This window comes from Cucurbita moschata, unplaced genomic scaffold (assembly GCF_002738365.1).
Source record: "Cucurbita moschata cultivar Rifu unplaced genomic scaffold, Cmos_1.0 Cmo_Scf00050, whole genome shotgun sequence".
Classification (NCBI taxonomy): domain Eukaryota; kingdom Viridiplantae; phylum Streptophyta; class Magnoliopsida; order Cucurbitales; family Cucurbitaceae; genus Cucurbita; species Cucurbita moschata.
Window position 1 is genome coordinate 633376 of NW_019268566.1, and position 15031 is coordinate 648406.

General features: G+C 35.5%; 3 protein-coding genes across 3 annotated transcripts; all 3 read right to left on the reverse strand.

Annotated features, from left to right (window-relative positions):
* Positions 1–156: 156 nt before the first annotated feature.
* LOC111435686 (U6 snRNA phosphodiesterase) lies at positions 157–3029 on the reverse strand. Its single transcript, XM_023073155.1, has 6 exons — positions 2750–3029; positions 2569–2661; positions 1499–1745; positions 1312–1408; positions 524–589; positions 157–441 (listed from the first exon to the last, which is right to left on the reverse strand). The coding sequence occupies exons 1-6, from the start codon at positions 2922–2924 to the stop codon at positions 244–246; spliced, it is 876 nt and encodes a 291-aa protein (XP_022928923.1). The 5' UTR covers positions 2925–3029; the 3' UTR covers positions 157–243.
* A 1629-nt stretch (positions 3030–4658) lies between these two features.
* On the reverse strand, positions 4659–6705 carry LOC111435684 (peroxidase 2-like). The gene is made up of 4 exons (XM_023073152.1): positions 6491–6705; positions 6223–6417; positions 5952–6117; positions 4659–5233 (listed from the first exon to the last, which is right to left on the reverse strand). Exons 1-4 carry the CDS (start codon positions 6701–6703, stop codon positions 4800–4802), a joined length of 1008 nt encoding a protein of 335 aa, XP_022928920.1. The 5' UTR covers positions 6704–6705; the 3' UTR covers positions 4659–4799.
* Positions 6706–8682: 1977 nt separating this feature from the next.
* On the reverse strand, positions 8683–13006 carry LOC111435688 (endoglucanase 4-like). Its single transcript, XM_023073156.1, has 7 exons — positions 12830–13006; positions 11693–12100; positions 11537–11629; positions 11303–11464; positions 10561–10666; positions 10204–10367; positions 8683–9118 (listed from the first exon to the last, which is right to left on the reverse strand). The coding sequence occupies exons 1-7, from the start codon at positions 13004–13006 to the stop codon at positions 8792–8794; spliced, it is 1437 nt and encodes a 478-aa protein (XP_022928924.1). The 3' UTR covers positions 8683–8791.
* Between the last annotated feature and the right edge of the window lie 2025 nt (positions 13007–15031).

Genomic DNA, 15031 nt, shown 5'->3' on the forward strand with positions numbered 1-15031 from the left:
TCAATCAGTCAAGAGAAGACAATGATGCACTCTTTGTACGAGAAAGGTAGGGGTTGTTGACGAGGCATATAGCCTAAGATAATTATGCCTAAGATAATACTAAAGATAACCATTCTACAGATTCATATCAAATTTAGTCTGCATACAACCTAAAAATCCTAGAAATGAAGCTTTCACAAATAAAGATAATTAAAGATGATAAAAGTAGCAATAGGATACTTCTACAAATTCACGAATATCATCTTATTCATCAGGAAATTTACATATTTTAAACATTTTTTTACCAATCTTACATTCAATGCCATTGAATTTGGCGGTGAAAATACTTCTCTTTGATTTTTCCTTAACCATGGACTTTTTCATTTCATCATGAACTGATTGACTCAATAATTTACTAAGGTCACCTAATGCCCAGGCAAGAGATATATGTGGTCTTCCTTCCTACAAAATAGAGTCCAGAAGTTCATCTTCTTCAATATAAGATGGATAAAGATCGAAAGAAAAAAAGATTAATGCAACTAACCTTGTAAAATTCAGGAAGATTGTGGAGCTTATAAACCTCATTAACAACTTGGATATGTTTTCTGATCTGTAACCAATTAAAAAAAAAAAAAAGGAATCACTCTTTGTTCATGTAATATTATCAATCTCAACCATGTAAGACTCAGGAAATCATCATAACCTATGTCAAAAGATCTCAAACAAAAATGGCCTGACAAACAAGTTTGTTCTTGAGCTACAATTATAAACAAGTCTTAATTTCAAAACATCACATGAGAGAGTGTCAAGAAAATAACAGAAACATAAGAGTTTAACAAATTATTGTCGCGTGAGGTGTTGACAACTTAATCCTAATTTTCCAATATTTCGTTGTCTAGATAACATGAATGCAAAACACATATACGTTCATGGATGCATACATGTGTGTATGGATTTGATAATGTTGGCCTTAATCTAATTTAGGAAAGCTTCAAAAAAAAAAATCCATACAACAATTGTCTCATCCTACAAGATTCTACATAAAGTTCATTGTCTTATATTCTAATTCAAAACTTCCAATCCATGCCTCAGCCTCGTAAATCAAACCCGCAAGCGAGGTAAAGAGTTAACTATAATCTAACCTAATTTTGTTGAGTTTTTGGACTAGTTGTACTATGTAATCTAATAGAAACTAATATAAGGGGAAAAGAAACTTTAGCAGAAGTGGACGCTCCCATATGATTGGTCAAAAAATTGAGAATGAAGAAAAATACTTTTACGCCAAAAAAATGCAAAGAAAATGGAAATGGGAATTCATCAAATCTGACGCACCTCCATTAGCCCTCCAGCAATAATTTCCATTGACAAAAAGGTTCGGGAGAGATCATCGTTAACAAAAGTCTCCCACTTACTAAAATCAATCCAATAACTGTTTAAAGGGGGGGAAAAAAAGACATAAGTAGAATACAAAAACAAATTGAAAAGTACTAATCAAACTAAATGAAGAGTTTTAAATTACCGCCTTTGAGACTGAAGCTTCTGGCGAAGCATTGTCACTATTGAGTCAATCTGGTGTACTCGGATTGGCACTGTTCTTGACAAACTTATGTGAAATTCTCTGGCCAATGCTTGCTCAAGCTTGTGGTCATCTTTACATAAAATGTCTAAAGGAATGTCAATATCAACAAGATGGAGAGCAGGCACAAGTTTGGAAAGTTTCTTCAGAAACAACGCCACCTCCTTCCTTGCATTAGTTGTTATGTACACTAAGAACATGAAAAATCAAATACTTATAGTCGGGCATGGACATCTATGTGAAAAGTCATTGTATAACACAGAACAAATGAGAAATAGCAACAATCATTTAGATCTATGCATTTGAGAGTGTTTAATCCGTAGATGTTTAGAATCTCTTTTAATGTTTTGATTATGAATCAATAAACTAAAAAGGAATCTACAAACTTATGCCAAAAAAAAACATGTTTATATTTAGTTTTAAACAAGGCATTTACTTTAGCTGTTTTTCCTCATCAAACATGAACATTTAGAGGATTGAGGATACATTGATCACAAAATTTTGTGAAAATGTTGCTATTGACGAAAGAAGCGTAGAGAAAGTTTTAATTCAAGATTTAAAAACCTAACAGTAAAAATCTGCCATTATCTGAAATTTGTAGGTATTGTTGAAACATTATCATAGATATTATTGATTTTCTTAGTTGGTTCCATCATGACATTTCAAAATTCCACAAGTACAATGAAAGGAAAATTTACAGACGTACTGAAATGCATGCAAGTGATAAGCATTACTACTCATGTTTGAGGTAATATAGCAAGCTAAGTGAATGAAGTTTAAAGATTGCACAAGGAAGGGTTGAGAGGCATAAACTAAAATGAAATCAACATATATTTCAACACAATTAATTGTTGCACATTGATTCCGATCTATAATCTAACAATCTACTAGTTAATAATGAATTGATTATCAACCAAAGAAGAGTTCCCTATAAATAGAATCGTAGCTAAGCTTCCACCGAACAGGACGCCAAAAATCAAGAATACAATAGAAAGATGATATACTGGAATCACCTGGGATATAGAGGTGTAGGGCATAATTTCCTTGAACGTGAGGGAAGCTTCGAACCCTAGCCGCCTGACCGATTGGTAAATCATCCAAAGCGGCTGAGAAAGAAATAGTGAAAGAGCTGATGAGCAAAACTACATAGTAAAAACTGAAGAATGCAAATGTAAGGAGGAAGAAGAGCTTTACAGGTGGAATTTGGAAAATCGAGAAGCGAAAGAGGCGGCGGAGGCAGAGGTAAAAAACTCTCAGTCTCATCGGAGAGCTGAGGTAGTGAAGCCGAAGCTGATGCTGATGAAGGGGAAACTGTATCCACATCTTCATCCGACGAGCTTCCGCCATAAGAAGCCATCAGAGCCTCCATCCTCTGCTCTGTCAACGGCAGCGACGACGGTGGCGCAAGAGAGAATTCGTCGTGAAATAAACGATTTCATATATTCTTATTTGCCCAAAAAAAAACTATTAATATAAAGTAAATAGTTTCAAATATTCGTTTTCCTCCCCAAGTAATTCTACCATTCTCATCTCATTCCCCAATAATTTAATAATTTGTAAAAATGGCACAACTTAGGCCCAAATCCAAGGTCTAATAAGATTAAAATATTCTTGTTGTGCTAAATAAAATTAGCATTTTTTTTTTCCACCAAAATAAACGAGAAATTACCGAACATTGAAATAGGAGACAAGAATAGGAACAGAGAAGGCTCATAGAGGGTGAGTCAAGGCCTAAGACCAGGCTGAAAGACGTAGTCGATGGACAACATGTGAATATTCTTATACTACTCTTTGTTGGTCCAGAGGGACGGAGAAGACTAGCTTAGTCGAAAGATGGTTATCGTGCCCCTGTTTTTTCAGGGTAAGAAGGGTAGAGAAAATACCTCGAGTCAATGTTCATCTCTGTCTCGTCCCATACATTTCTACTAAAAGGCTATATGAGCCTAACCGATCATCAAGAAGAAGGTAGAAAAAAAATCCTCTTATCTTAGACGGGTGGAGAATAGAACCAAACTAACTTAACAATAAAATATGTATGTATGTATATATGTATATGTATATACGTATGTATAATAAGAATAATGTTTGCGAAACTAAATTTGAAATTTCAAACGTAATAAATTATTTTAAAATTTTAAAATAATTAATTTCTATATAATTAATTAAATTTTAAAAACATTAGGTTAATTATCACTCAAGAAAATAAGAGGTTAGAAATTCTGTAAAGCCCCAAAAGTCAAAAGTCTTGGTCATAAATTTTATACCTAACTCTTGAATTTTCAACCATAATCTTTTTGTGCATTTATACACACAACTTTAAAAAGAGATGCTTATTATACATATTATTCAACTCAAAATTATATATATATATATATATATATATAAATCACTATTATTATTCGTAAGTTCCAAAATTTCACTTATTAAAATTTTTAAATAATTGTTTTAATTAATAAATGATTTTAATCTTTATTTTATATTTTTTTTACATCATATTTTAATTAATAAATAATTTTAAAATATTGGTTCAAGTGTCACATCATAAAAGAATTTACCTTAAAACTTCTGTCAAATATATTTAATAAACTCGATTTCATTCAACTCCACTTTAATAGGGTTTGAGAGTAAAGGGATTGACGTTTAAAAGAGAGAAAGAGAGATTCAAACCTTTGACCTCTTAATTGAGAGTTGAAAGAGAGTTGAAAGAGAGATTCAAACCTTTGACCTCTTAATTGAGAGTTTTTTTTTCAATGATATTGGATGTGAGAGATTCGAACTTCCAACCTCTTGATCGAGAGTATATATTTTATGTCAGTCGAGCTATTTTTAAATTCAACAGTGTTCGAGATGAGAGATTCGAACTTCGAACATCTTGATCGAGGGTACATATTTTATGTCAGTCGAGTTACTTTTAAATTCTATTGTGTTCGAGATGAGAGATTTGAACCTCCGACCTCTTAATCAAGAGTGCATACTTCATGTCAGCTAACGTTAGAGATGAAAGTGCATACTATACGTTAATTGAGCTATATTTAGGTCGACTCGGGGACACGAGCATCATATCTAAAAAACTCAAAAAATGTAATTAAAATGAAAAGAAAAGGATTCACAAAACCCATATCATATTATTAGTTACAATAAACACGAGCTGAGAAGACACTCTCACACATTAACAAAACAACACCAATTATTTCATTAAAATCCCCGAACAAACAAAACAAAACACACAAAGAAGTAAAGAAATTTACATATCTGCCACAGCCGGCAAAGGATTGACCCGAGTGCAAGTCAAACGAATCTCCCCATCAGTTCCAGTCAACGGCCGAATATTCCCCATCTTGATCATGGACGCTCCAAACCCATCAAAGAACGCTTCTTGGCTGGCCGCAAACCGGTTCACAATCTCGATGGTGTCGGCGCCGTCGGTGGAGAACAGCACCTGGTCGCTGGTGAGAAGCCCCCGGTTGGCTTGGAGATTCGTGAAATAGTTCTTGTCGAATTCGTCTGGAGTCGTCGGATCCAGGTTGATCCGGTTGTTGTCGCCGCCTGCAGGACATGCCTCGATCAGGGTCTCCCGGTAGGCTGCCTCTAGAGTCGGGTCGGGAAGTCCCGATCCGCTAAAGTTGGTTAATCGCCTGCTGAAGAATATGCACCTTGAACGCCCAAACGTGTGCGCTCCTATGTAAACGACATATGTGAGATATAAAGATTTGAACTTTAGTCCACGTAAATTCTTAACCTTCTCTTATTTATTACCCGTGTCTACTCTTTAGACATAACTCATTGTTATTAAAAAACTGAACCCAAAGCTCACAAGAAGTATTGTCCGCTTTGATCCATTACGTATTTCTATCAGCCTCATGATTTTAAAACGCATCTAGAGAAAAGTTCTCACATCAATGTTTCGTTTCTCTCTCCAACCGATGTGAGATCTCACCATCCATCCCCCTTGGCACACTATCCGGTGTCTAGCTCTAATACCATTTGTAACAATTTAAGCTCATCGCTAATGGATGTTGTCTGCTTTAACCCATTGCATATCTCGTCTGCCTCACGATTTTAAAACGTATTTGCTATAGAGAGGTTTTCACACCTTTCTAATGAATGTTTTATTCCCTTCCCGACCTATATGTTAAATAGTAACCACTTCCGAAAGAGGGGTCCATCAAAGAAGACATTAAAAGTATATGTACTCGTCAAAATTAATAGTTTGAATTTTCAAACCTCTAAATTTTATTAAATGCATATACTAAAAAAAATTATTAAAAAAAAAAATTGAAAATAGGCCATGTGATTGAAATAATGACTATGAGTTAAATATATCTCGAAGAGTTTATAAGAACATACGATGTGACAGTCATATTAAATAAAACACGAGCTTATGTATCGAACGTACCCGATAAAGCAACGAGGTCGGTGGAATTGAGACCGACGTTGGCGAATTTGACGGTGAGATTTGCAAGAGGTTCAAAAGGACTGGGGAGGTTGCTTACAGCTCCAGATCTATTTGCTTCTCTACTGTCTCTTCTTCCCAGCTGAACCTCCCAGCCTCTTCCTCCAGCCTGCAAAACACATTCCATAAACGAAGTACGAACACGAATGATTGATCGTAAATATCGAGCGCGTCACAACTAGAGGTGAATCGAGGCGATAAATAATGTCTTTACCAAAACGACAGCTGAATTCGACGCAATAGCTAAGATGTCAGCACACGAGACGAGATTCGGGCATGCATTTTCAACGGCTGTTTTGATATCGTTAACGATATTTTCGCCTTGTATCCCTTGGTTTCCCGCTGCATTCTGTTCACTATCGATGTTGTCTTCAACGGAATCTATTAGTAGAACCGACCCATCACATCCCTGAACATATCGTAATCTATTAGTTTAAAATTAAAAGTGAACGATCGAGAGAGAGAGAGAGAGAATTCTTTACATTAACAAAGCAGTCGTGGAAATGGAAGCGAATGAGTTTGGCGCCTGCTCGGGCATCGGTTAGGAGAGCTTGTCTCACGACATCTTCGACAATGGAGGATAAGTTCGGGCATCTCGCGTCGTAGAACGTCGGGCTCAGCTGCGCCGTTGTCGGTCCAGCGGCGATCAGGGCCGTGGCGACGAGAATATAGGCTAAAGCTTTGGAGAAAGGCATTTCTCTTTGTGAAGAAGGAGAGCCTCAAGCTTGGTTTTATAGAGGGAGTATCCATGTGTGTACATAGGAGGTTGAATTTTGGAAAAATATTTTTTAGATTATTTTGTTTATTTTTCCTATTTTATTATTATTATTATTATTATTTGGTTGAATTTAGAATAGTAAAATAAATAAATATCCATGAAAAATAAATTTAAATAAAGAAAATAAATGTCAATTTAATTAATTAATTAATGTAAAATAACAATAATAGTTCTCTGGAAGAAAAAAATAAATATATTTTCAATAAATTTAAATATTTGAAAATATATAGATTAAAATTAGAACAAATTCGAAAATAAATAAATTAAAAATAGTATATTTTAACAAAAACAAAAATAAAAATAAAAATATAAGATCCTTGACCAATAGGGTCTAAGTAATATCTTAATTATATTTTTAATATTTATATTGGAAAAAAAAAACAAAATAATTTTTAATTACTAAATATATTTTAATATTTTGTAATTCAATATAATAATGGTTCACGTCTTGTTTCTTCTAGACGAGATTTTTCATATTTTATTTAAATCAATAATAAGAAATTTCAACGTTAAATAAAATAGGGTAACGCGCTTGGTACAATTCCTTATCCATCCACCGCCAATTTTGAAATATTGTATTTATTCCTCTTAAAATGGTTATTTACTTCAAGATTTTATTTATTATGACGAAAAAAATGTTTAGAAATTAAATAATTACTATAACAAATATTAATTTTCAACAATTTTATTATATTATTTAATTTTAAATAATTAAACGTTGTCAAAATAAATAGTTCATTTATTTAATATTTTTTTTTTTTGTCAAAATTGATTTATTATATTAAATAACTAATTATAATAATTTTGTAAATGTCGAATTTTTTAAAATAAAAAATTTGATTGAGTTTGCGAGTTGGAATTGACTCGATCAACTTCAAAATAGCGTTCACAACCCAACTCAGCTCTACCCTACTTTAGAGATGGTTACGACCAATAATGTCTAGTGTTTGTAACAGATGTTAGTGATGTGACTGTGACTTGTGAATGTAACGTGTATTGCGGATTAGTATGATTTTTTTAAATAATAAAAAAATGAACTCGGTGACCCTCCATATACATAGTAGTTGTTACATTAATATCAAACATTAAATGGATGTCCCACGTTTTAGGATAATGTTTGAAAATGATGGAGATTAAATAAAAACGTCTTGTGACGACTTGACTAATTTTGTAGGTAGACTTAAGTCAACTTGACGGATTTCGATGGTATATATGTATGGTTCACAAATGTGACACTCGAGTAACGAAAAAGTACATAAATGAACCGAGACCATATTCGAATAAGAACAATCTTGATAAACTATGGCAACATCAATAGTTCTTAAGGCATCTCTTCATATTTGACTTGAATTTTGATTTGGAATCGTTATACTTGTTAATTATTAACAATTTTTAGGGATTGATTACTCCCGCTGTTCCAAGAGTCTCCGTTGGTTGAATCCCATCCAGTAGACTCCCTGTTTGGCTCGGTCTATAAAAATTATTGTGAGTGGAAATAACGTATCAAGCCCAAAGACGTTAAACCCATATTCCAGGTGTTCTATTTTTTTGATAGCTCGCATTTAATACTCGATAAACCAAACCCTGATTTTAGTTTCCTTTGTGATGGACCGAGAAGAGAGGATACATGTCAACTACCAACACGGGATCATGTCATCTTAGAGCTATTTTGGATGTGCAATTCAATATCGATGGTAAAATTCTTTCGAGATAGTGTAAGTGATCGAGGGGGTAGTAACTCATATTACGAGACGAAACTTAGCACAGAGTTTCATTGCTATTAATGGGAGGCTTGACGGTTTCTTACGGGACAGACATCCCGAGTATTCAGTCTTATGATTCTTCATTATATGCATATGGCTAGTTTTTCATCTGGGTCGGGTTGCATACGAACAATTTCCAATGTTATAAGAATAGAACAAAGAGATATAAAGTACTAAAACATCAAATTTACAATGATTTGGAGCAATTGTTTGAAGCCTAACAAAAGGGGAGAGGCCAAGTTCTATGAAGGATGAGATTTGAAGTAAGCCAAGAGGCCAACAAGAGGAGCATTAATATAAGTAGTTGGCTCTGAATGCACAAAATCAACTCGAGAATCTTCATAAGAATCTTTGTTATCAGGCCCTCCGACGACAGCTCCGATCAGCAAATTAGGGTTTGGATTGTTGCTCTCAAAATATGGATGCCCGTTTGAGCATGCAATGCGCTGTGGATGGTCCGCCATGGATGGCAGCGACGAGGCACGGTGGTGGATCCGTTGTGGGAACTTGCTGCCATATCCCACCATATATGACATGCCCAATGGGTTGCTTCCTAGTATATAATCCACCTGCATTCATACGTTCCGTTAGTTTAGTCTTTGAAATTTTAAATTTACGTCTCTTTAGGATGCACACTGCTCGATGTCCGACTCTGATGCCATTTGTAACAGTTCAAGTGAATCGAGAGTTGGAACGTGGAATTCCTTAGGGATTTTCGATTGGTGCTGAACTAACTATAGTGCAAAGTCGTATCTCTTTGGTTAATATGATCCAAAGGGTTTATCGATCCTGGTGGTGGAGATACATAATAGACATATCAAAATTGTTGTACGTCAAATAACATCAAAAGTGTTGGTTTCAGAAGATGAAATGTCTAATGTTTTTCGCTAGCAAATATTGTCCGCTTTGGTCTGTTACACATCGTTATCAGTCTCACAGTTTTTAAAACACGTCTATTATGGAAAGGGTTTAGTCTTACTCCGACTAGTGCCTCACACTGTTCGGTGACTGACTCTGATACCATTCGTAACATCACAAACTCATTGCTAGCAGATATTGTTCGTTTTGGTCCGTTACATATCGTCGTTAGCCTCATAGTTTTTGGAGAGGTTTCCACACCCTTGTAAGGAATGCTTCATTCACCTCTCCAACCGACGTGGGATCTCACAATAACAGAACCCTAAACTTTAAAAATATCTGAACAAATCTCTAAACCTTCAGTTTTATGTTTAATAGGACACTCGGAAGTTCAAAAGTGTTTAATAGATCCACGAACTTTGAATTTTCCTTTGTCTGTTTTTTTAGAAAATGTCTAATAGATCTCTAAACTTTAAAATTTATGTCAACTTTGTTTACAATATATTTGAAAATTTTACAAAATCATCTACGATTTTAGATATAAAATTAAAATTTATGTTTTATAGGACCCTAAACTTTCAAGTTTATAAACAGATCAAAGACCTATAAGACACGAAATTGAATAATTATTAGACAGTTTTTGAAGTTTAGGAACTTATTAGACGACACAAAAAGAAAGTAAGTTCATGACCAAATAGACAATGATTTGATGATATGTATACCCTATGTTCGGAAGTTCGAGAACTAAACTTGTAATTTAACCTAATAATAAACCGAGCTGCTAAGCTTGTCGTACCTGACCCTTGGCAACTTGAACGAGGCGAGACGAAGATGCAACAACGTTTCCACAGTGAAGGAGGCGTTTGGATTGATTCAAGTAACGAGAATAAAGAAGAAGAAGAAAAGATAAGGCTGTTGAATGTTGCATATTACTTCCTCCCGGTTTGAATAGAAGCCCACCTAATTCATACCATATTACGATTAGGGATTGAATCGTTATAAATTTACGTTTAAGGACTAAATCGTCATTTCAGCTAAAGTATAGGGACTAAAATGTTTATATCATTTTCTAAATTAGATGAAAAAATATTAATTAAAATTAAAATAATAAAATATAATAATTATAAAAAAAAAAAAAAAAACAACTAATTACCTGGTGAGTAAGAGACTGATACAGAGGGGGATTCAGGCAGAACTGAGCATACCAACTTATCAGCATAATTAATAAAGTTGGAATAATTATTTCCGCTCATCATAAACTGCAATAATAAAAATTTGGTTTAATTGAGATTAAAGTTTTATTTATGAATTATATTAGCAAAATATATATATATATATATATCGAACATTTTATCGAAAAAAATATATTTTTAGTCCCGGTTCGTTAATTTCTATTTGGTCCTTAAATTACAGAAAGAAAAAAAAACACTTTTGTATGTCAGGTCAATTTTGAAAAAATACGAGCATTTCTCCGGTAAAAAAAAGATTAGCCGTAACTAATATTTTTTTACCTAGGGTGCCCGAAACACCTCAAAGTAGTTTTCCTCACTAAAAATAAACCTATAGTCATGTTCATGACACCTTACGTCCCAAACCCGCCGATGAAATTGACCTGCATTCTCAGTTGAAAAACACTCCAAAGTGGTTTCACTCTCAAGCTATTTTCGGGCAATTTTCAACCGGGGTACCCATTGGAACATTAAAAAAAATTCTTTCTCGTTTTGGTCTCTTTCTATACTATACGAGGATTCCACAAGCTTCTTGATAGCTACATCTCGTCCTCCCTGATCGTCCAAAAACCTTATGAATTAACGGTTCTTTGTATTACTAGAGACGAAGATCGACTCGAAAATACGAACGTGAACGGAATATAATAAAGAAAGGAAAATACCCACCTTGGAAATAAGGACATTAATCCCTGCATGTTTGGTGTCCCATCCAAACTCAGCAAAGCTACCATCAGAATAAGATTGAATACCATTTTTGGTGATATAATTCCAGTAATTTGCAGCCTTTGTTGCCTTGAACAACCATGCAGCTCCCCATATGAGTTCATCCTACGCCCATCGGTTCATCATTTTTGGTTCTAAATGATATCAAATCTAAGAAAAAAACCTCCTTTTCCTTACCTCATAGCCACTATAGCTGCAATAGAATGGGCAAACCCATGCCCCGACACTCTCGTTGTAAGACCCTCGATAAGTATCTGCAAACTCGAAAACCTAAACAAAAATAAATACACCCCGTCTCGTTTGATAACTATTTGGTTTTGAGTAAATTCTTACCATTCGAGCTCTTTTAAGAAGCCGAGCAGAATACCCTCTATCGAGAGCCTTGAATATGATGGAGGAGGCAGCGAGAGCAGCGGCAATCTCGGCGGAGACCTCGGAGCCGGGGAACTTCTTGCTAACGGCGTAAGGGGTTCTTGGTGTATCCATATCTTCGGGACGTTCCCAGCAGACATGATCGGCGTAAGGGTCGCCAACTTGAGCGAAGACAAAGCCTGGCACGCTTGTGGCCTTGAGTAAGTAGTCAGTGGCCCATCGGATCGAGTCGATGGCGTAGGGAAGGTCGGGACCCATGTCTTTTCCGAACTCCAAAACGCTCCATGATAGCATGGTGGTGGTGAACGCCATCGGAAAGTTGAACTTCACGTTGTCGCCCGCGTCGTAGTAGCCACCGACCAAGTCAACCTAAAATCATTAACCAATCTCAAAGGTTCAATTTGTAAGATCCTAAATCGATTGAGAAGGACAATAAAACACCCTTTATAAAGGTGTGGAAAGGAAAAGCTCAAAGAGAACAATATCTTCTAGTGGTGAGCTTGAGCCATTACAAATGGTATCAGAGCCAGACATCGGGAGATGTACCAGCGGGTAGGCTAAGTCCTGAAGGGAATGGACACGAGGCGATGTGCTAACGAGGACGCTGGGCCCCAAAGAGGGATGGATTGTAAGATTCCACATCGGTTGGGAGGAGAACAAAACACCCTTTATAAGGTGTGGAAACCTCTCCCTAGCAAACACATTTTAAAAACCTTGAGGGGAAGCCCGAAAGGGAAAGCTCAAAGAGGACAATATCTACTAGTGATGGGCTTGAGCATTACAAATGGTATCAAAGCCGGATACTAGACGATATGCCAGCAAGTAGGCTAAGCCCCAAAGAGGATAGACATGAGGCGATATGCCAGTGAGGACGTTGGTCCCTAATAGAGTGGATTAATCGCATATCGGTTGGGGAGGAGAACAAAACACCCTTTATAAGGTGTGGAAACCGCTCCCTAGTAAACGCGTTTTAAACCCTAAACCCGAAAGAGAAAGCCCAAAAAAGACAATATCTGGTAGCGGTGGACTTGAGCCGTTACACGATTACCCTAAATACCCTAAAAAGTGAATAAAAGAGAAGCAAAAGAGTGATCTTACCCCAAATTCAAGGCCATCATGAAGAGCTGAATCCTTCCTCCAAGTGACCCTTTGATTAGGGGGCAATTTCCCAGACCTCTGACCTTCAAAGAACAATAGGCTTTTGGTTAAGGCATCTCCATAGTTATGGGAAGCCATAGCTTTAACCATTATAAGAAACACTCCAAAAAGCTTCATAAAAAACCCCATTTTTTAGCTCTTTTTCTTCTCAATATACCAAAATTCTTATCCTTTGCCAAAGCTTTTATAATGCTTATAACAACAATCCCTTAACTTTAAAGGAGAGAGGCCTTTCTTGAAGGTAGGGTTGGATACTAAGGGGAATGAATTGTGTCCTTTTTGTGCTTTCAAAGCACTTTTCTAAGTTAGACAATCCCAAATCCGAGTTTTAATTTAATAAAACCACTCTCGAACATGCCCTAAATAAGGAGTTTATACCTATAAATTTGTCGGGTTGTATCAGTTTTTACCATTATACCTATAAATTTGTCGGGCTGTATCAGTTTTTACCATAAACTTCTAATTTTACAAAATTTGAGCCTAAACTTAGACAATCGTTGCAATTTCTACCTTTTATTAGATCTCTGTTGATTCAAACAGCTTAGAGTCTACTTGGGTTGACTTTTTATGTCATTCCAAACATGTCCTTAACCGTGAGGTGTCGTGATTTGGACACGCTCATAACAGAACGTAAGGGGAACTCAAGCCTCATTTCTATTTTTGTCCAATTTTGTAGCTTTGTGGGATCTTTGGCCAGGTTCTCCTTCGCCCATCAAACATAACTCATACACAATTTAAGGTTGTTCGGCTACATACGTCGTCGAGCGTGCATGTTCAATTGTGTGCAACTGTAGCTGACTTGTCTCATCTCTAGACGTGGCGTCTTTTTTATACAATAATTTTATATGAAATATATGTAATGTTATTGAAGTGGATATAAAAGAATTAAGTGAATTTGATGCCTTTACTTGTGGAAATAGCATTGAAAATTGAAGGCTTTAATTGTAATCAAAACTCCCCTAAATTTAGAGTTCAATTCTTTTATAGAAAATTAATTTTTTATTTTTTAAAAAAATATTTTTCATGTATTTCCAAGGTGGCAAATTGTACGGAACAAGCACCACGAGCCACATGCTCTATCAAAGCTAAGGTAAGTAACCAAAGATCCCTTGGGTCCGAAGCAAACATAGGACAACTTTGACGATAAGCTAAGTTCTTTTCAAAATAATCTATACGGTCGTACGTGCAAGCGTTGATGGACTCGTGACCTAGCCCTAATTGAAATCGAACAAACAAGTGAATGAAAGTGTGAGATTCCACATTGGTTGGAGAGGAGAACGAAACGTTCTTTACAAGGGTGTGGAGACCTATTTCTAACAGACGCATTTTAAAACTGTGCGACTGACGACGATATGTAACAGGGCAAAACGGACAATATATGCTAACGGTAGGCTTGGACTGTTACAAAAGGTATCAGAGGGATAGATTGTGAGATCCCACATCGGTTGGAGAGAGTAACGAGTGCTAGCGAGGATGCTAGAACCCGAAGGGGAGTTGAGTGTGAGATCCCACATCGGTTGGAAAAAAGAACGAAACGTTCTTTATAAGATGTTTTAAAATCGTGAGACTGATGGTGATACGTAACGGGCCAAAACGAACAATATTTGTTAATGGTGGGTTTGAACTGTTATAGAAAGGGAGAAGATGACGTTTGGAGATTCGACAAAAAATCGAGCTAATGTTGCATCGTGTGAGCGAGAAAAGTGCATAACAAATAGAGGAAGAAGGAAGAAAAGAACATGGAAAAGGGAAGAAGGTTACGTTTCACAATATTATGGAACGTGTATTCCACCTTTTTCCCAGCTTAACCAAATCCGTCGTCATATCTAGGATCAACTGCCGAAACATACATGTCGTGCAAAAACGTCAATTTTATACACGACTTGTTCATAACATGAATATGTCTCCGAACGCAACTAGCTTTGTTTGTATATCTAAAATCTCTCGATAAATTTAATTATGTCGGGATTTCTATTTCCTTTTTCACTATTTTAACTATAGGTTTCATTAAATTCATAAAAGTTAAAGTTCAATTTGGTATGGAATACATTAATTAACTTAAAGTCTATATATATATATATTTATTTATTTATTTATTATATTATTATTATTATTTTTTTTTTTTTTTTTTTTTTATAATTA